The 22,378-nt window shown below is 37.9% G+C and overlaps 2 protein-coding genes across 3 annotated transcripts in view; both read left to right on the forward strand.

Annotated features, from left to right (window-relative positions):
* Window positions 1-33: 33 nt before the first annotated feature.
* Window positions 34-8,200, forward strand: tmem209 (transmembrane protein 209). The gene is made up of 15 exons (XM_020930054.2): window positions 34-114; window positions 451-609; window positions 2,128-2,186; window positions 2,267-2,398; window positions 2,496-2,725; window positions 3,016-3,220; window positions 4,257-4,432; window positions 4,524-4,595; window positions 4,703-4,799; window positions 4,887-5,012; window positions 5,094-5,191; window positions 5,281-5,395; window positions 5,487-5,584; window positions 6,880-6,953; window positions 7,663-8,200. The coding sequence occupies exons 2-15, from the start codon at window positions 470-472 to the stop codon at window positions 7,715-7,717; spliced, it is 1,677 nt and encodes a 558-aa protein (XP_020785713.1). The 5' UTR covers window positions 34-114; window positions 451-469; the 3' UTR covers window positions 7,718-8,200.
* Window positions 8,201-9,024: 824 nt separating this feature from the next.
* Window positions 9,025-22,378, forward strand: part of ahcyl2b (adenosylhomocysteinase like 2b) — a 79,585-nt gene continuing 66,231 nt past the window's right edge. For both annotated transcript variants that reach the window (XM_055153388.1, XM_020929951.2), the window contains exon 1: window positions 9,025-9,379. In XM_055153388.1, coding sequence (XP_055009363.1) covers window positions 9,059-9,379 — 321 coding nt within the window. In that variant the 5' untranslated portion in view covers window positions 9,025-9,058. The remainder of the gene's footprint in view (window positions 9,380-22,378) is intronic.

The following is a 22,378-nucleotide window of genomic DNA, read 5'->3' on the forward strand; positions in this document are numbered from 1 at the left end:
CTTCTTTTTGTTGCTTTTATTTTGTAAAGTAAACATGATAGCGGAAGTACTCTGTGTAACTTCCGGTTGAAATACAAATTATGCAGCGCCGCGGCTGTCACTTTCTTCAGCGTGGTATGATTAATTATTGATTTATTTAATAATTACTTGCGTCTGAATTAAATAATACCACCTGCGTTAGTTGTGCTGGATATAAGGAAACACGTGCCTAAAGGAGAAGTCTAAATATTCTTGTTTTGTAGTTCTTTGGGCAAGCTAAGTCATGCTAAGCTAACGTGTCATTTTAGGAATAGCACAGCAGCTCAGTCATTTGTTCTGGTTCTGCTTACGAAGTTTGTCCAGTTAGTTTTTATCTGGCCATAGTATGAATTTTACTTTGTTATATTTGTCCGGATAGCTGTGTATTTACCAAAGTTTGTGTAATATCTAATTGTATTTTGTGTGTTTCAGTTGTGTGACCGGTGAAATCATGTTGACCCCGCCGAAGGAAGGGACGCCGAGTATGATTGACAAGGCGCTGCGGATGAGACGGGAGGAGCAGGCTCGGCAGGTGGTCCTGGCCTGGGCCGTCCTCAACATGTCTTTAGCTGGCATGATTTATACTGAAATGTGAGTTTTTTTTTCCTTTGAGCTTGTCCTTCCTCTGTCGCCATGGCTTTGTAAAGGTGCACTGTGGAGCTTTTCTGGTTGCTTGACTCCATGGAGATGTTATTGCAATGATTCTAATGTTATGCAGTAGGGCAGGGGTGTCCAAACTTTTTTCATCAAGGGCCACATATGTAAACACAGACGAAGCAGAGGGCCAATGGAGGGCCGTAGCCTGATGCTCAGTACAGGGAATAATTGAAATATGTGCGTATTTAACCATTATTTTATTTTTATGTTAGAATGAGCCATCAGTCTTTATTCATGCTAAGATCCTTAAAACCACACACTAAATATTAAATATTGGCTTTCCAGGTAGATTCTCAAAAAACTTGCAGTAAAAAAATATTTTTTTAATTAATGCAAGATAATTTGGGTCAATTCACTTGGAAGTCTGAGGCCCAAGAAAAATGTGTCTGAGGGGTGCATTTGGCCCCCGGGCCATAGTTTGGACATACCTGCAGTAGGGCATTAAACTTATCTCTCTCTCACTATAGGCTCTATTCAAGCTTACGTCACAAATCAGGAAGACGTTCGCTGTAGTACGTGTGACAATATCTAGAAAAAATAAATAAATGGCATATTTATTTAACATTTCACATTATTAAACAAAGACTGAACATAAACAAATATTTTAGACAGACAGTGTAGAATAACATTTACAGAAATAACATATAAACACCTCAAATATAGACAGGTTCATATTCATACATGAATGAACAAAAACACTGTCTCACCTTTCCCAACATCTTCTCATTCTCTCCTTTGACATATTCAGTGTACAAATATTGGTTTACCTCCAAATTTTAATTATAAGCAGGTTTGTTTGAATTTTGACTGTAGGTAATAATGTATCAATTTATGTATCTGTCTAATTATAGTGATAAATTGAATAGTTTTCAATCTAGGATAAATGAGAAAATGGCCCAGTTTTCTTCATCTAAATACCATTGTTGCGTTCCGTTTTGTTCGGCTAATCAACAGTTACAACCATACCTCAGTTTTCATAATTTACCCACTGACAAACAACTCTGAGCGCACTGGGTACATGTAATTAGAGGAGATGAGACACCAAATTCAAGATGATTCCAAACAGCACATACGTATGCAGTCTTCATTTTAACTTCAATGGGCTTTATTAGTCAGTCAGCAAGCCCAGTGTCGGTAAATACAGCAGAAGATGTCATCACATTTTTCCAAGTGTCTCCCTGGTTTGGGACGTGAGCGTGAATAGAGCCGATTGAAACAAGCTGGTCAGATCTGTGGAGAGGTGACATAACTCACAGAATGAATCCCTGTTTTACACCGTATATTTGTGGCAATAAAACACGTGGAACTGAATAAATGCAAGATTGGTTTAATGCCATACATGTGGAACATATCAGGCAAAGTGAAAATAATGTCTCCGTGGAGTCTACAACAGCAAAGTTACATAGTGCATCTTTAATTCAATTCTAAATCTTTTTTTGTTTTTTCATTTAGGTCTGGGAAATTGCTGAGCAGATACTATAACATCACCTACTGGCCTATCTGGTACATAGGTCGGTATCTAAATATTATTACACAAATATGATGTTAACTACAATTATTAAAATACTCTTGTCCATTTTCTTTCCTACAGAATTAGCACTAGCCTCTGTGTTTAGCCTCAATGCACTTTTTGACTTCTGGAAGTATTTTAAGTACACTATGGCTCCAGCCTCAATTGCTGTATCTCCAGATCAACATCGCCTTCTTGGACTTACAAGAACAGGTAAAATATTGAACAGTTATGAACAATTTATTGTATTTGTTGTTTACATTTCTCTTACAACTTCTTCTGTTTTTTTTTTTTTTTTTTTTTTCTAAAGGTATTCAAGCCTCTCCCGTGCAGAAACCTGAGAAGAAAGAGACTCCCGCTCCAGCGCAGTCATCTCCTCTGCAGGGTCAAAGTGTGCTGAGCTTCAGTCCGTCTCGACCTCCCACCACAAGTCCCAAGTTTTCTCCCACCTGTGTACCCGGCTACAGCCCCGGACTCAGCAACCCGCCCACCCCCAACAGCGTGGGAGGGCCGTTTTCACCCTCAGTCAACTATGGAAAGGTTTGAAATAACAAAATAAAATAAATAAATAGCATATTTATTTCACATTTCACATTATTAAACAAAGACTGAACATAAACAGATATCTTATACAGTATATCTAAAGCAGTGTAGGATCACATTTACAGAAATAGCATATAAACACCTAAATTTTAGACAGATCACAATCACTCATCACAAGCTGGATGAAATGTCTTGCTTGATGACAAAACAACATTAAGCGGCGGTTTGAGCTGTGATCCAGTATTTGACATGTTTACATAGTGCCCAAAATGTCCCTCTCATTTTAGGTGCTGAACTACAGTCCATCCCCGGGCTCTTCTCCTTATCCAAGCAGCATTGGTCCAGTTGAAGGTTCCAGCTTAAGAGCTCGATATCGTACCTCACCCTCTGTGTTCAACTCCCCTGGAAACAAAGAGGACTACATGGAAGATCTGAAGAGTTTGGAAAGGTTTCTACGCTCAGAGGAAGAAAAAAGTCATAGAAGTCAACTAGGTATGTCACAGCCTGTTTAGCAAAAAATGTATTCTGAGATACAGAACTCAGGACGTTGAAAGTCATAGTGAGAATACAGCTGACTAAACATAACTTGGTTGAGAACAGGAATAGCGAAAATATTTCTTTATGGATAATGAAATAAGATCAATTCAGTAACACTATTTCTTCCCAAAGGTTGTCATTTAAAGGTTCACTGTGTAACTACTTATCTCCATGGTGATGCTATTGCTTTGTCTGGAGTGTGACACAATATGGTATTAGACTTTAGCACAGGCTGGTGCCACCTAGTGCCTCCGCTCAATTTAATTTCTCTCCAGCGACTAGGTCAGGAATCAGAATATAATAGACAGTTTGCAAAAACCCCAAAAGTGCGAGTTCGGGCACCAGCCAATCAACGAAGAGCCATACATTCTGTGCTGGCAAGGATTCCCAAGATTGAGGATTTAAAGCCAGAATAAACAGAATGTTCAGTGAATTTTATGAAGAGGAAAGACGTTATTGCCCTTCTTCCTATGGGATTTGGGAAAAGCTTAATATACCAATTAGCCCCGTTAATCACGCATTACATACATCACGACCAAATAGCAGTGATTGTTTAAATGAAAAAAGTATCGTATCCTAATGGTCAGACAGTTTCTGTGAAGTGAAACCTGATGAATCAGGCTAATTAGACGTGGCCATTTCAGACAAACCAATAACATCATTACAGAGACAAGGAAAGTTACATAGTACACCTTTAAAGGCACAAAGAGCAGTACAATCACATAAAAATAATGTGACAGCTTTAATATGGACACTGCTATCACAAAAAGGTGTCTAGGCTGAAAATGGGGTATTAAAAACATTGGCATCACTAAAATATATAGGGAATAATTTGCATCCACAATTGAAAGAAAATTATTATTGATGGAAAATTACAATCAGTACATGTAGTGCGATGCAGAGGAAGTGTTTTTGGGCACTCATTTATTTGTGTTTTTCATTGTGTTTTTAATTATCAAATGTGTAATTCTGATCTTGTTATTCATGTTAGGGAGTCCAGAATCTGTGTCTCCAAATCACAGTCCAACGTTTTGGAACTACAACCGCTCTGTGGGTGATTATGCTCAGAGCTTGCGGAAATTCCTGTATCAGCCAGCCTGTCGCTCTCAGGCCCCATCTGCACACAAGGATGAGACAGACCTTGGCTCCAAACAGGCTGCAGAGGAGGTGTGAAAACAATTTGTCAATTTGTTTCATTGTTTATTCCAAGATCATTGTGTTTTTTTCATTGGCGTTTTTCCTGACCATTTGTGTGCAGGTGTGGGCCAGGATTACAACTAGTCGCTTCGTAGTGGACCGCATTGACAGCTGGACGGCAAAACTTAGAAATGTGAGTTCTATTATTCACTGCACTCGCTATATGAACAATTTGGCAATTAGCTGCCATCATGCTTGAATTCATAGTTTATCATGTTTTTGTTTCATTTTGTATTTCAGTGGATAAGTGACACCATCTTAGTCCCATTGGTCAAAGAAATAGACTCTGTAAACAGCCAGATGAGAAGGATGGGCAGCCCTGAACTCCAAATTGGAGGTGAGGAATAAGTGACAATGAAATATATAGTATATCTACTTAAATATTTAAATTAATAAATGTGTATTGTTTTCTTGTGTACCCTAGAGGCCAGTATAAGTAGCCTAAAGCAGGCAGCAGTGATGAAGGCTTCTTCCATTCCTACAATAAACTCCATTGTCTTATACTTGGACATCACTCCTAATCAGGAATATCTGGTGGAGCGGATACGGGGTAAGATCACCAGTTAAATACATTGTACATTTTAATTTTGTTTGGGTCAAAAACACTATTAATCTTTACTTTTACTCTTAGAGCTCGCACACAGTGGCTGCATGAGCTCCTTCAGGTGGAATGGAGGTGGTGATCTGAAGAACAGGAAGTGGGACAATGACCTCCCCACTGACTGTGCTGTGAGTATAAAACTATAGGGCTCTTTTCATTGAAGTAATCTATTTGCAGCATTCAGTCAGTTTAAATGCTCTTTGCTTTCTCTCTTCAGATCCTTATGCATGTTTTCTGCACCTACTTGGACTCCAGACTACCTCCACATCCCAAATATCCAGATGGGAAAACTTTTACATCTCAGCATTTCAGCCACACCCCAGATAAACCTGGTAAAATACAGTTAATGAACTTGTGTCTCATTTGTATCATCTAATTTACTGTGTGTCATTCTGAGATATTTTCTTCCACAAACCTCCGCAGATGTGACCAAGGAGAACCTCTTTTGTATCCACCAAAGCAGCACTACACCGCCCCATTACCAGCTCATCTATCAAGGGCACATCTACAGTCTTCCTAAGGTGACTAATTAAACTAGAAATATAGAAAATATTAAGTGCATGCTTTAAATTTTCTGAGTTTTGCTACCTGTGTTTCCTCCATGGAGATGTTATTGCTTTGCCTGAAAGGTTGTACCTTATACTTGAACAATAACAGCAAACCTGTAAATGAGCAGACGCTAGACAGATGCATCTACAGTGGTTCCTTGTTTATTGCTGGGGTTACGTTCTAAAAATAACTCGCAATAGGTGGAATCTGCGAAGTAGTCAGCTTTATATTTTACAATTATTATATCTGTTTTAAGTCTGTAAAACCCCTCACCACATACTTTGTACACTTTTCTCAGACAGGACGGTTGCAACCCTTTTTGCATCCTTCTTAAAACTTATTGCTGCTGTCATCATTATGTTATTTTCCTCCTTTATGTAACGAACTGAAGATTAATTTATTCCGTAATGACGCCCTACAGCCACGTAACTTCTACCTTCCTTCAGTGTGTCTAGAAGTCCAACTTTTTGTGCGATCGTTTGCATCTTCCTCTGCCTTTTGGTTGCTACCGCAAGTGCCTTTGTCGACGCAGAACGTTTCATCAACATTGTGGGTTTTGTCGGGGAGAAAACTTGCAAACATACAGCACTTCAGAATCACACTCTAGAGATCAAACATCTATGTAAATTTGGCAAACTGAACGCATTCTGTACTGTATAGGAGACATGGCACGGAGGAGATTGTCTAAGGGAGTGTAGACCATTGTCAATCAAGCAGGATGCAGGGGAAGGAACACAATGCTTGTTCATACGTTGTAAAAAAGGCATGCAAAATTGCACTAAAAATATGCAAAACAGCAAAGCCGTGAAAGGTGAACCACAGTATAGTGAAGGATAACTGTATTTATGTACAGGTGTTGTGTTATTGTTCAAAAGTGCCCTGAAAAATATATATTCTCACTGTGAACACTCCAGATCTGACTCGTAACTTGACCTAGTGCTGTCACCTGCTTGGCGATGAATAGGTTTAATGCCGTACTGTGGAACATTCCAGGCAAAGCAATAACACTGTCTCCATGAAAAGAAACGGGTGGTGAACTTTCCACCAGAAAAGTTACATAGCTCATCTTTTAAACATCAATATCCATTTTTGAGCCTCTTCCTTTGCTAATAAAACTCCTTAAACAGATATGCAAGTAGTAATTTTGGACCTCAGTTTTCCTACTCATTTCAATAATTATATGCTTTAATGATGTTATTACATAGATGACTGTAATCTTTCCCTGAAGCAAACCTGCTGACCCTGAGCTGTCTGATTTCTGTTCCAGGGCAGGAACAACTTGTTCCACACGATCCTCATGTTTCTTTATGTGATTAAAACCAAAGAATCAGGGATGCTCGGGTAAGTGCGCACTGTTCCACCTCTAGTGCTCACAATGAGTATGTGTGAAATGTAGAGGGAGAGTATCACCTGCCACTGTCACTTGTATTGTAAGATGTATTGTCTAACTTTTATGGTCGAGGGTGCGTTGCCTGCTTGTTTCTATGGATATGTCATTGCTCTGGAATGTTCCACAGTATGACATTAAACAGCTCTACCTTACATTTATTCAACTACTGTGGTTTACAGCTCAGAAATACCAGTACCAAATTCCTAATTCCAATAGAAACCGGCATTCTGACTTTGAGCTGGTTGCTTCGCCACAGATTTGTTTAAGATTTAATAGCGTACTGTGAAACATCCAGACAAAACAATAACATCTCCATGGAGAAAAATATTTGACGGACCCTCCCCCAGAAAAGTTACACAATGCATCTTTAAGTATTAAAAATAATTTGCTGATTAGTACTGAATTAAAGCTTTAAAATGAGTATTGTGTGTTCATGATTCATCCTAAATTTCAGGGATGGAAACTAAAATAATTAATTACATAGATAATTAGATTTTAGCTTTTTACATTGTACTTTTTAGTAGATTTTTGAAGTTGTACTTGTAATTGAGTATAATTCTAGCCATGTAATTGTAATTGGTTACACAGTGCAGTACAAGTACCACAAACAGCCTCTTATTGCTTTTCTAATCTGCTGTTTTGCTGTTTTATTTGTCACAGGAGGGTGAATCTTGGTCTCTCTGGAGTCAACATCTTGTGGATTTTTGAAAGCTAAGACACAGCCATCCAGTGGACCCTTCTGCTCGTGGATTTTGAATTAAAATCATGAGCACTTGGGCTCAGCTTGTGACTTTTGGAGTTCTGGTGCTGATTTGGACTTTGATGCATTTAGTCGGATGCACTGCTGTTAGAAATATGATTTGTGTTTAACTTTTGAAGCACAAATGTAGCTCATTTTGTCTTTGACTGCAGCATGCCGGCCTTGTAAATAAATTACCTCAGAATATGTTGATTGTAGAAGACTTGCCTGGATGTAAATATTATGTCTGGAATGTTTTGTTACAGCTATTTCACTGGCTGCAAAATTGTAGATATTGGAGATATGTATTTTTTACTGTTCAAGCAACATAAAAATACTCCACAAAGGTTAAATGGGCTACACACAAAAATGTAACAAAGCATGCTTGATGCACTTCAATTGCCAAAGTCATGAATTTGTTGTATTTTTATATAAAAATTAAACTAAATTTGAGTGACACCTAAGACTCTCTTTTTTAAAAACAAGCTTACAATTGCACTGATATCCAAAGTCAGGAATTTGTTGTATTGTTTTTATATACAAATGTTACAAAATCTGAGTGACACCAAACAGCTTCTTTTTAAACAAGCACACAGTCGCACTTTTATCTGATGTGAAAACAACTGAGAGATGGAAACCAAACAAGTAAACCAGTGGGTGGCAGTGTTGCTGAGATAACGCGTTTGACCTTCTTGGGACCATTTTCTCAAACATAGGGCATCTCTGAGCGCATTTAATCTGACACACTCAACAACCAGTTGCTGCAAAAATAAAAACATATCTTCTCATTCAGTTAGTTGCATTTTAGTTCACAACATAGAAAATGTTTGGCAAGGACTACTGCAGTAAATTTCCTTTTAATTGCGAAGGTTTAGTTTGTAGTTTTAAAGTACTTGAATTAAAAAAGAGGGTCCAGGAATTTTGCAATAAAGCGTAATTTGTATAAAATGGCATTAATCGTGTTTGTTTTGTAGTTTTAAATCGTCCTTTATTTATTATGGACTGCGGTACCCATAATGCATTGGACTGTATGCGGCAAACTGTTGGGAAATGTAGTTTAATGTGCTCTTAAATCAGTCATTTAAATTTCACAGATTTAGAGGAGTTGGGTAAATTAAAATTAAATTAATAATTTCTAGTCTTTGAAGTTATAATAGATAAAGTTTGTTACTAACACCGGGTTTACTTTGGACAACTACGCGATTGACCAATCACGAAGGACTACAAGGACCACAATGCACCTGGCCGCATTTGCTCCTGCGGTCACATCCGCTCGAGCAATCTGTGTTGGAAAAAGGACTTTGTGAAACTGCAGCGATGTCAGTCCAGGTTGTGGCAGCGAAAATGGCAGAGGTCGATCTCAAAGACGTCCCCAGCAGCAAAGACCTGCCCGCGGGATCCCCGGTGTCCCCCGCGGCAGAGGGAAAAAACATCGCCAAAAACGAGGCCAGTTCCTCCGCCGCAGCCTCCCCAACAGCGGAGTCCTCCTCTGCGAAAGCCGGGGAAGGAGCGCTCAACCCGAACCCCGGGAAGATGCCTCAAGCCTCGGCTATGAAGCGCACGGATCCGCAGCAAAACGGCGGGGAGGCGTTTGTCAACCGGGACGGGACAGTGGCCGAAGCTCCGCGGATGAAAAAGGTAAGAGAAATGCGCTTTATGGTGGAGGTAAATGGGCCGTGAGCAACAACCCCCTCGCCGCATTGAAATCTTTCCAAAGCGGTGTGTCTGTGCTAACATGCTAGCTGCTCTTAAAACCACTTAGACGGCTCAGAATAACTAGATAATGCAGATTGTCATTGTTAAAACCATTGTTGGATTAAAGCTACAGATTGCTATGCTCTTTTCACAAGTGTATCCTTTTAAATTGTCAGCTGACACGATTCCAATCTAGAGAAAAATGAATAAAATTGGCACGCAAGTTAAGACCACATGCTTGCACAGACGTTTACTCAAGTAAATGTGAAATTATTTAAATTATGCTTGTTGATTTGTTTTGTTTTGTTTTTTGTCTTCAAGACTACCAACATCACATGATATATATATTTTTTTGTCTGTGTTAGAATCAGCAGTTTATAGAAAGTCTAGCCTAAGGACACGTGGATCCGCCTGCATGCTCTGATTTAAGATTCTGTTGTCCAAACATTAAATTATAGCACGTTTTATTTTGGTCAAAACAAACATTTCCTAATCCCGTGTTTAGAGGGGCCAGTGATTGTATTTACAGGTCAAATAGACTATATATGGGTCTAACTGAAGTAATGGCACAATTATAGCTAACTTATAATAGTTGAAACCACTTACTGCTGGTACTATGCTGTAATAAATATGGCCAAAGTACAATCAGTGCCAGCGGTTAGAATTCAGTTGCAAGTCTATGGTATGTCTTCTATATATATTTATCATTTGTGTTGTAAGATTACTTTGGTAACATCAGCAAGTTCCTTTGTGAAACCAATTTTAGATGCTTGTGGCTGGCTACCAAAATAGATCTGCATTATGGTGCAATACATATTTGGGCATGTACATATATCATATATCTTCCGTTTTATGTTGCATCTGATGTTGTTCTCAATTTATGCTTCTAACTTCGCTGGGATCCAGTATACACACTTCAGTTGTTTAAGAAGATGTATGTCTGGTCACTGGTGAATCTCCCTGTTTTCAAATGGGTGTGATTGACAGGACGGTTAGCCAATCAGGGACACGCATTGTCCGCTGTATCAAAAAAATAAGGGAAAAACAAATCACAGGGAACTGAAAAGCAGCAGATTTCTCCCGAGTAAACTCTGAAGGGTGATAAATTTGATTTCATTTGTAAATGAAAAAAGACAAATCTGATTGCTCGATGACGTCTGACCGGGCTTGAGGTGTGACAGAGGGAGTGGGGACCAGACTGATATAAACATGTATAAAAAATACAGAGATATTATTCTGGATTTGCCTGGCAACTTTTAACTATTGCTGTACTGCAAATATTAGCCTGTAATTTGGCACAAAGATTAGTTTGACTTGGGACTGGACAGTTAATCATCTTAATTAGATTAATTAGTGTTTTTAATCATTTTGATTTTGAAAATTTTCAAAATCATGAAATCAACAATTATTACGAAACAAATTTTCTTCTGACGTCTACTTGCAAAGCAGGGATATTGTGCAGTTACTGTTAGTTTGTACAAATTTCTATAATAATAATAATCGAATATGATGAGAATGAAAATGTAAAGCACTTGCCATGTTTGAAAGATGAACAGTCCCTGCTCTGACTTCAGTTAAAACCGGTTAAAACTGTAGTCGTCCAGGGTGTGCAAAAAACATTTTTATTTTATTTTCTTGCCATATCCACCCAGCCCTAGGTTGACTCATGTGATATCCAATTCATCCATTGCAGTAGTGAGCAATCTACAATGACCCTGTGCTTCTACAGTCACTCTAGTTTTTACAGTCCATTTTTAGCCTGTAGACGAGAGCTTTGAATACTGATGCTAGATGAGATTTTGTAGCCCATGACTTAGTATAAAATTATATGGCACGCAAACGGATTGGGGCAAGCTTAACCTGAGCTAGATGTGGTTTATCCATTATTATCTGGAGTTTTGATTGTCTCTTAAATTTATATAAAGGCCAACGTTCAATGATTGATAAGGGGCGCTTCGAGGAACTGGCTTCCTTTATTCTAGTGCCAGAGATAATGTAAAATGGTGCCAAGAATGACTAATAGCTTTTGGTGGAGTTATCAGATTGTTAAATTGATTTTTGATATGCACTCTTGAGACTTTGACTTTTTCAGTATTACATGATGCTGTGATTCAGATTGAGATATGAAAATACAAAGTAAATTACAAGTACAACAGAGGGATTTGGAAAAGATGATAATATCTAGGGCTGAAACTGTCAATTGTTAATTCTCGTGTACTTAAATAAATAAACAAATAAATGCAATGACATTAATAATGAAAGAAAAAACACAAATTAATTAAAAATAACTTTGAAATAGTTGAAAATGCATTCTGTCTGCCCACAAATAGTAATCCAAACAGTGCATTTCCTGATCAGACACTTTTATCCTCATGGGGCAGAAGGTCGGCCTATTTATAGCCCTCCAGGAGTTGTGGCTCTTATAGCACGCTATAGGACAGAGCCTCACACATCTGCTGAACCCATCCTCTGTGCAGGACGATGCAACAGAGACCGGGACCACAGCTCTTTAATCCTTGTCTTTATCATGTAGCCACACGAGCGGATTAAACGGCAGCTTTGTGTTGTGGTAGGTGGGCCCGAATGGAAGAAAGAGAGAGTGAATGAGTGAGTGAGTGAGAGAGATGGAGGGAGGGAGAGTTTGATTGTGACCAGTGCAGCTTAGTGAGAATAATGGAGGAATGACATTTAAAGTTGGGCAGGGATGGCTCGGTATGTCCGGCGTTGCCAATTTGTCACCTTGGCATAGATTAAGGACCTGTTTACATGAGAATTCTTGTGGGTGAAAATGACAAAATATTTTAACGGAAGTGCCTTTCGTTTAGACGGTGACGGCATTTTTGGGGCTTAAAAACACAAAAATCTGCAACTACACTCTAGAGTGGAAAAGTTGAATATGCTCCGCCATAGCGTTTCCGTTTACACTGCCCAAGACGCAAAACTCTGGTCAGATCTTCTCACGTCACGTACGTGTTTACGTCACATACATCACCACCTAGCTTTATCACCAAGCCGCCTGACATGCATACTCAATCAAATTCCACACACTTTTGCATCCCCGTATACGCGCAGATTTCCTCCCCTAAAATGCTCGTCTAAACACGGAATAAAAAATGAAGATGTCATGCCACTTTTGCGTCTTCTGTTCAGATCGTCATCATATAAACATAGCCTAAGTGAGTGTGACGTCACCGATAGCTTTCAGCTCCAGCCAAATGAAGCTCACAAGGCTAGCAGTGATCGAATTCGAAGCCAATGGACAAAATAGCAAAATAAAAACAACAGGATCATGTAGATCAGGTTGATACGAACATTTTAAGATCAAAATGATAAGGCTCACTGCAGCAGTTACAGAGAGAGCGGCGACAATTTTTCAACGTAAAGTCAATTGAAGTCAGAGTTGATGGAGCCAGAAGCGCACCCATGCTCACTTCCTATCTGGAATGTGACATCTGACGGTTTAGCTATGCCCATATATATACTGTCCATGCTTCTTGGAGATGGATAAGTTCAATTTCAAACTGTGGAATATTCCAGGGCCAGGAAAAGCAATAACGTTACACAGTGCACCTTTTAAAGCTGTCCGTACATTTACCAGTAAATGGTAGATGTGAAACCTGTTTTCCATCCCCTTGCCTTTGTTCAGACCTGTGCTCTCTGCTTTTCTTCTGTCAGACCAAAGCTGCACAGTATCAGACAGCAGCAAAGCAGAGAGCATCTCATGGTGTTGTGATGTGAGAATACAACAGAGGCAGGTCAGCCAATCTAATTACAAATAGTAGCGATAACTTGAGTCCACAATATTAGGTTAGATGTAGGAATACAGAAGAAAATATAAGTTGATGTTTTAAAGTATATGATCTGCCATAATTGCATTAAATAAGTCTAACACATATTAATGGGTTTCAGGCAAATGATTCATTCCTGATTTGAAGGATTGTGTGTGGACCTTTCTCCATTCAAAAGATATAATATTTTGATTTGCATTATTGCTCAAACAGTGGAGCCGTGCCGAATCTAAAAATTACCATTATTTGACTCGTTTTGTGTAGAAAAAAAAATATTGTGTCAGTTGTTTGGTTTTGACACATAGATGGAAAATAAACACTTAATTATTCAAGGGATTATATAAATGCATTTAGCAGTGTGTGTTTTGATTAAATGTCCTATATTACGCAAAACTGACACCTGTGAGCTGTAAGCCATGTTATAATACTGTTATATTCTCAAAAACATACATGGAGTTGTGTTTTGTTTCAATCACACATGTCTAAGTAATTCTTGGTTATTAGTCTGTCTATATCTCCAAAGCCTAAAAAGCTCTGTTTCACCTTGTGATGTCATGAATTTGTTGTTTTCAAGTTAACGGCTTCCTTTGACCTTTGAGAGAAGAACTCAGCCTAAATATGCAGTAATTGTGTTAAATAGGGGTGTGCAAAATCATTTAATGTGATGATACAGTATCGATTTCATCGGCTGCTCTATCGATATATCGGCAAGAGTATTTTTGGTATATTTTACTAAATTATTTTGTTACAGCTCTACAGTTTTGTTGCATAAACAAGTTTTCTTCCTCTGAACAAGCAACACATTTGACATATTCAGTTTTGATGATTAAAATGTTTGTGTTTTATATGAACTTTGCCCAAGAAGTAGTTTCACAAAGACTTTTAGTATCAGCCGTGATTTAGCCATTATTTTTTATTGAACCGTATCAAATTGATTTGAAATATATCATATCAAATCGAAAGTGTACTGTAGCGAGATATGTATCGTATCGTGGCCTGTGTATCGAGGTATGTAATGTATCAGCAACTTCTTAATGATACCCAGTAGGGATGGGCATTCGATGAAATTTTCTTAATCGATCGTCGGAAGAATTAACGATCGATTATCGATTAATCATTAACGTTTTTATATTAAAATGATCATTATTATTACTATCTGCACTACTAATCTGCATAAATAAATTCAACTTTACGACATATAAACCGTAACGACTCTAGAGCCATATTAATCCGTTTGAGATTATAATGTGTTTAATTCAGTTTTGCGCAACTCTCACAGAAACTAAACTTAAAACCGCATCGCTAATTTGCATAAACTCAGCAAAGATAAAACTACAGCTCTTGTGCACTGATGCGGTCAATTTCTGTAGGATTAAAAGACATGACTCAGTGGAATACAGGTTAGTGTGACCATATTTCCGTTTGTCAAAACCAGGACACCGTACGGGGGGTGGGAGGTGGGAACTCGTCATCGACATTGCGCGACTCTCACCTGGCAAAGCTTTTTCCCACTGGACACTGAAACATATGTGCTGCTTTATACACTGTGCACATGAACTCACACTTGTCCCGAACGCAACGGAAAGCGTGGAGTTTCTTGTATAAGTCATCGTTAAATACACATTTGTGCTTCGGTACATTGCAGACTGACCGACTGTTTGTGTTTGTTCGCTCCTTCTGAGTGCAGAGAGCTACATGTACAGACCCCTGTTTGGTCACGCTACGCACAGCAACCTACATTCGGTTTGTCGATGAAAATTAACGTAATCGATGAAATTCTTAATGATCAATTAGCGATTAATCGATTAATCATGCCCATCCCTAATACCCAGCCCTAGTGTTAAAGATGTCTGAATGAAACAAACCTCCATGTATGTTTGTGACGAGGAAACATTATTTTTAAAATTTTATTTATTGAGACAGGGACAGCGCAGTTTTTACATCAACTTTAACAGGAGAGATGCATTGTACCAGGTTGTAGCACCAGTGCTAATTTCCACCTGTCATCCCTGACCAGATTCATTGATTGATTGTATTTAACTGACCTTGGCTCTCAAATGTTCTTCCTGGAGAAGCATGTTTTGGGTTAAAACATATTTTTATGTTTGGGTTCAATGTTTATACCAAAATACCTTTAAGTCACACCCAAAACTATAAATCGGATATAATCGGATGTACACAGAATTTATGTAAGTTCCAGTCATACTGGAGAGGCTTTCTGTGCCCATGCCTCTGTGATGTAATGTTATGTCATGCATTAATCTGCTGTGCCCGGTGTCCCTCACAGATAACACTGACCTATGACTGCGCTGCTTCGTGAGTGTGTCCATTTGAGAATAATTCTAGTTTCATGCTCGGTTTAACTGTGTACACTGCACTGCCACGCTAATGCATTCTCCCTCATTCAAATGTATCTGCCTTTTGGACGATAAACCCTGAAAAACTTAGTCATTTTGTGATTTTTCTTTTGGGAGAGGGAAGGAGTTGTGGATTAAGTATTGCACGATTTTAAATGACCATCAGGAAGTCCATTAATATTTCCATTGAGGATTTGTTTTATATTTAAAGGTCCTATATTACACGAAATGGACTCTGGTAATATTTAAGACATGTTATAATGTTTCCACATCATCAGAAACATACCTGGACTTGTGTTTTTTTCACTCACACATGCTTGACTAATACTGCATTTATAGTCTGTACATCAACAAAGATCAAAATGCTCTGTTCCTTTTAGTTAAGTTTGTTTTAATGAGGAAACGGCTTAGTAACATAGGTCATAATATAGCGTAATATGGGCCCTTTAAAAGAAACAAGGTCACTAGCATACTCTCTATGTTACAGTCCTTGTCAGGATTGTCCTGTTGTTGATCATTGACTTCTTTGAACTGTTGTTTTCACTCAATATCTCACTGTTGACATTTGCAAATTAGGACCCCCCAGCTACTAGGGAGAAAGCTGGAGTTGATAAAGCTTGTCACATACTTGCAGAATGGTAATTTTTTTGTATAGACTTTGTGGATTAGAGTGAATTAACTGTTGTTTAGTTGCCAAATTATTGTGAATAAGTAAAAAAAATGTTATGTTTCTTCCCACAATAACCATCACCATCAACTTAGGAATCCGCGGAAGTTTTACTGGTCTTGGATATCGGTGCTGTTCGGTTCTAAGATATCGGATAAATCCCATTATGGTCTATAAACTGGTGTAAAAAGACAATTTACTAGGGATGTAACGATATCCAAGTCTCACGATACGATATCATCACAGTATGAACCTCACGGTACGATATTTATTGCGATATCGTGGGAAAGGTCACAATATGGTAGGGAGGCTCACCATTAGGGAGATAACAATATCCAAATCTCTCTGTACGATATTTTCACGATATAAATCAGTAAGATATTTGTGGAGAGTAACAAAACTGTTAATATGCTACTTTTTCCTCTTAAAATGCCTTGACAAGACTTAATCCAAAGAACTAAGACTTAAAAGTGTTTAGAACTGTTATTTCTTCTTGTAGATTATGCTGAAATGGAGCAAAGGATCATGGTCTATGTAGTTCCCTCTGACTTCTTTTAGCTATTGCTGCACCATAACTCTTAATTTAAGCAAAGAGACTTGTAACTCAATATATTGTGATGGTCCACGATATTATTGTGGAACTTTGACGATACAATATCACGATATTTCGGTTATTGTTACATCCCTACGATTCCTAGCCAGCGTAGACCCAAAACACCTTGTCATGCTGTTTACTTTAAACTTAAACTTTACAAAACTCATTTCTGGATAATTTTTAGCCTTATGCTGTTTGTGTTTAAAGGAAATAAATTATGTTTTTAGTCGTTGCCCCAGTATCAGTTTATATTCGGTAGTGGTAAATACATACAGTCAAAGTATCGGCATGAGTATTGGAACAAAAAAGCTTTAATACTGTGACAGTCTTACTCTCAGCTAAATGAAATGTCTATGAAATTTAAGAAATATTCTGTAATAATACTACTAAGCTATATTTTTTACTCATGACATGTGTCCCTGTTCATCCATGAGTTTCAGAATAGTGAAAAATTAGCACAGTTCTCATTGTTATTGAAGTTAAAACTAAATCTTATATTGTTTTGAATGGGAAAAAGTCCTCAATGTTGCATATAACAGAAAGCTGGATCCCATTGTTTTGTTTGCCTTTTACAGAAAAAAAGTTATTGTTTAAAGAAAATACCTTGAAATTGCTAAGAAAACGAAATGCTTTCTCCAAACAGATATGCATCCCGTTATCTATTGCTGTTCAAATTCTGTACACAGACACATAGCTTACTTGTTCTCTTGGGGAATTTGCCGCTGTGATGTGAAATGTAATAAGACTTGGCAAAAAAGCACTTCATTTTGAGAGACTGACCTTGAGAATATGTTTTGAAGGAGAGACAGCAGAAGGTGTGGAGTTATTCTGTCTTTTGTTTAACTCTTCTGTGCTGATTAGTGCTTTCTCTGGTTACTGAATTATCACGAAGGAGAGCCGCGAAGACTGACCACGCCACGGGTCAGTGCCCAGGTCAAAGCAGCTACTGGGAAAACAGGACATGGACTCTGGACTGAAGCTGTAGACCACAAAGGAGAGGGAAGAGAGGTAGAAAGAGCTGTCCTGGAGAGATTGTATTGTTTGAATGGGTGGGAGGATATTGACAAAATAATCTGTACTTTTTACTTTTACTTCCACTACTAGAACTGTGTCAATAATTACTAGGGATTGTATCTTCAAAAGTCTCACAATAATATCGTGGACTGTCACAATATATCAAATCAGAAGTGTCTTTGCTTAAATTCATTGTTGCGGTGCAGCAATAGCTAAGAAAAGATGGAACTACATAGACCATGGTTCTTTGGTGTTTTTTTTCACAACATCCAGAAGTGCCTCGATGTAGGATAAACGTCACTTAAGTTAATGCTTTTCAATGGCAAAATGTCTGTGGAAATGTCGTGTATTTTCCACCAGCTTCATAAATCTGCCCCATCACCAAATCTTCATCCCACAAGGTTGACAAAGGACAAATTCTGTCCCTGAAAAATTTATCCACAACTATCAAGGTAAGAAAGACAAAAACGTAAAGGCGAACAACGACTAGCATTAGTGAACTACTCCTGAGTAAAACAAACTTTTTGGTCATGAATAAAACATAAGTAACTTGTTAACTTGAACTGATTCTACAATTAAAATGAAAAATTGATTTTATGATGTAAAATAATAACATCTGTGAGTCATTACAGATGCAAACTAAGTACAAAAGTCTTTTATTACACTGTTTTAGTTTTTGCAGCCCATGTTTTTAGCAGAATCATAGATTTTTATAGTTTTTGTGGTTTAAATCTGCTCTTGGGTTTTTGTTTCAATGGCACAAATTAGTTATTTATGTCTATATTTACTTCAGCAATATATCAAACTTAAAAAATTAAAGTTATGACTGACCTACTCAGAGCTGTAGACGACAAATTAGAGGGAATGGAGGTAGAAAGGGCTGTCCTGAGAGATTGTATTGCATGAATGCGTGGGTCAGGTGTTATTGACAAAATAAATATCTTTTTTGCTTTTTATTTCCACCACCATATAACAATATGTAGATTACATTTTTGCAATCAGTCAGAAATGTGTGCCGTGATCTCCAATTGTTAATGCTCGACTGAGTTTTTCTTTTTAAATTAAAGGTCACAGAATTACACAAAATTTACTCTTAAAGTGAAACACAGCTCCCAGTATGTTTTGATGAGGTGGCTTAAAGCTTGATGTTTGAGTAACCCTTTATTATTAGTCTGTCTACACCTCCAAAGCTCATAATGCTCTGTTGCACCTTGTGATGTCATGAAGCGATACTTTTCATGTTAACAGCTACCTGGCCTGGTTGGCTGACATAGTTACAACACCGGTCTTTTTTGGTATTGCAAAACACCCATCATTTCTGTAGAATTTATGGCATGGATGAAGAACTAAACTCTCTTAATCTGAGGTACGATAAAGTTGATTTTATTTGCAAATGATCTGTGACCAATAAGCTCCTTCGTTTCACATGCGTCACAAAAAAAAAAAAGATTGCATGATGACGTTTGACAGGGTTTGAGGTGCGACGGAGGGTGTGGGGACCGGACTGATATTGATCTATAAAGAAAATACAGAGATATGATTCCGGATTAGCCAGGCAAGTAGCCAAGATTACAATCATAAAATATAATTAATTAGTAACTAGAGCTAGGGAAGTATTATTATGACTGTGTAGCCTTTGCTAATTCCTGTTGCAGAAGATTTGTTAAAAAGGAATTTGAAATGTTAAGAGATGGCATTTGTGTTACTATGGCAACAGCCAGTGAGTTACCAAAAACACAAAGGGTGAAAGCGAGCGCTGATTTTTGGTTTCATAATGTTGCTGAATGAGATGAGACCAGCTGAGCGTCCATGGCCTTGTTGCAGATGATTTTGAAAGCCTCTCATCACTTACCATGTGCGAGGGATTTTAATTTCATTTTTGTTTTTAGTTTTACTTCCTTTTATATTGCCATTTTTTTCAAGCTCTACAATCATAACTGAATTACTCTGCATTATACATTCTTAGGCCTGTTACAATAATACATTTTGAAGAACAGTATTCACCTAATGCGTGCATGAGGCCAATCAGAAAGTAAGGTCAGTATAGCCATTGTTAAAAGAATCAGTGCAGTGTGACTTGTTGGTGTACATGAACATTGAACATTTCACACAAATTAACAAACTTTGTCAAGCATATTTCCAGCATTATCCTATGTCACACGGTGCATGATGACGTAGGGAAAACGAGTGTCCAGTAGGAACATTGTTTTCCGCTAAACACATGCGCTCCGTTCATTTTATTTGGCCCAAACTTTGTCAAACTGGTCGAGTGCTCTGAGCGTCTGTGTTCGTCTGGTCCGTGTGATTGCACATCTCTTGCTATTTTTATTTGAAAGGTTTATTTTACTCAAAATATACAAATACAAATGTAATAAGCACCATGGAAATGCAGGTAGTGATGTGGCTCTGTGACCTGGACCTGACACAAGCTATTTCCATGACTGGCACCAGTAAAGTTATAGGGCAATTCCACTTGCACTTTTTTTTGTTTTGAGGTCAATAAGGATATTTTTAGTGTACTTACAGACTTAATGTTTTGCACTTTTCTAGCTAAGGCCCTAAATTAAGCATTTATGTCTAAAAAAGTTGTTTACACAAGTTTGCAGTGTGTTTTGTATGAAAGAAAGTGAATTTTATTTTCAGTTTTTTTAGTTTTTTTTCTGGTCCTATAGGTTTTATTATAGCCATATGAGACAAATACAACATGCAGACTGTGAAATAAAAGGTTGTGCTGAAAAAAATGTTGTATAACACTTCATTAGGGGGAGTTAATAGCAAAATTAAGAAAAAATCGAGACCATCTGATCCTATGTCCTCATCTTTAACAGTGATGTGCGTGTTATATTTCGGCAGTATCAGCTCCTCTACTGTTTGGTACGCCACCTTATATGATGCCAACAGTGCCTGCTGGTTTATGTGATGATGATTGTTGGCAATATTCTGCAGGTTTTTGCTGAAAAAACTCAAGAGGGCTTCAGCATAATTGTGGTGTAATGTTTTTAAGCGATGCTGTAATTCATTTGGCTTCATGCTGTCCGCTGCCAACATTTTACACTTTATTCTAGTATGGCAAAAAAAAGAAAAGAACATTCCCCGAGGTCACACACACCCTCCCTGGCATCACACCACTATTTGCAAAGGACTTGTCTATAATTATGTAACAATAAGATAGAGATTATATTTACACACCTGGTTCTTGCTGTGTAAATATCAATGCTTTACTAACATCCTGTGTCACCTTCCTTTTATATGCAACATTCTAAAGACTTTTTCCCTTTCAGAAGATATAATATTTTGTTTTCAGTTGTTAATCACTACGACAATGGTCCTTTTCTTATAATTTTGAAACCCATGGATAATTTATTGAACTATAAGTTGATATTGTGCGAGGCCTAGTTCTTGATGTGTAGATCCCAATGCTTATGTCAGCTTCCTTCGATTTTTTTCCTACTCAAAAGATACAGTATTTTGTTAATAATTGTTAATTGCATGCAACAATCCATACTTCCTCTTATTCTGAAAACCATGGATAAGTTATTGAACAATAAACTGATATTGTGCGTTTTCATGACAGGCTTATTTCTCACTGTGTAAATCCCAGTGCTTTGTGTGTGTGTATAGAAACCTCCCTTTGTTAGTGCTCCTGCAAAGGCCAAACTCTTAACGCCTGTTTGAGTTTCTCTCAGCCACAGGTCGACACTTATCACTGTCCAGATGGAGCTGCTTATGTCAACTGTGTGATTATGCGGAGGCCCTACTATTAGCAGCCTTCACTGTTTAGGCTAAGGTTACACTGTCCACTCCCTGCTAGGCTACCTCAACCCATACACTGCTTCATAACACCACAAAAGGGCAGAGGGCAGCTGGGGTGGCCGCGTTTTGAAGCTGACGCCTTCACAAAGCAAAATGATGCCACGATGTTAAGCAAAATTGACTTGAGGTTTTGTTTGCTTTATATTTAGACTCAGATATCATGTTCAGTTTATTACATGAAAAAAACTCTTATATTTAGAGAGATTTAAGGTCCTATATTATGCTAAATTAACTCCTATGAGCTTTTAGTCATATTATAATGCTGTTACCTCGTCTAAAATATACATGGAGTTGTGTATCGTTTCATTCACACAGTAGCTCTTTGTAATTAGTCTGTCTGCAAAGCTCAAAATGCTCTGCTCCACCTCCACCTTGTGATGTCATGAAGCGGTAGTTTTCAAGTTAATATCTACCCTTTACTTTTTGTTCAGTAGCGATGGGCAATTCCAAGGCTGTAATCATCCAAATTATTCTTGTGAAGGTGTACGGAGCACTTCCTGTATGATTACATGACATCACTAGGTGGAACAGCATGTTTTGAGAGAAGAACTCAGACTAAATAGGCAGGTTTGTGTGTTAAACATGTGAATGAAACAAAACACAACTCCAGGTCTGTTTGTGATGAGGAAAAAGCATTTAACAGAGCTTTCTGACTTCATAATGGGAGATCTGTTAATACATGGATCATATCAGTTGTTGATTTTGGAG

This window comes from Boleophthalmus pectinirostris, unplaced genomic scaffold, assembly GCF_026225935.1.
Source record: "Boleophthalmus pectinirostris isolate CB_2022bp ecotype Guang Dong unplaced genomic scaffold, ASM2622593v1 HiC_scaffold_18, whole genome shotgun sequence".
Classification (NCBI taxonomy): Eukaryota; Metazoa; Chordata; class Actinopteri; order Gobiiformes; family Gobiidae; genus Boleophthalmus; species Boleophthalmus pectinirostris.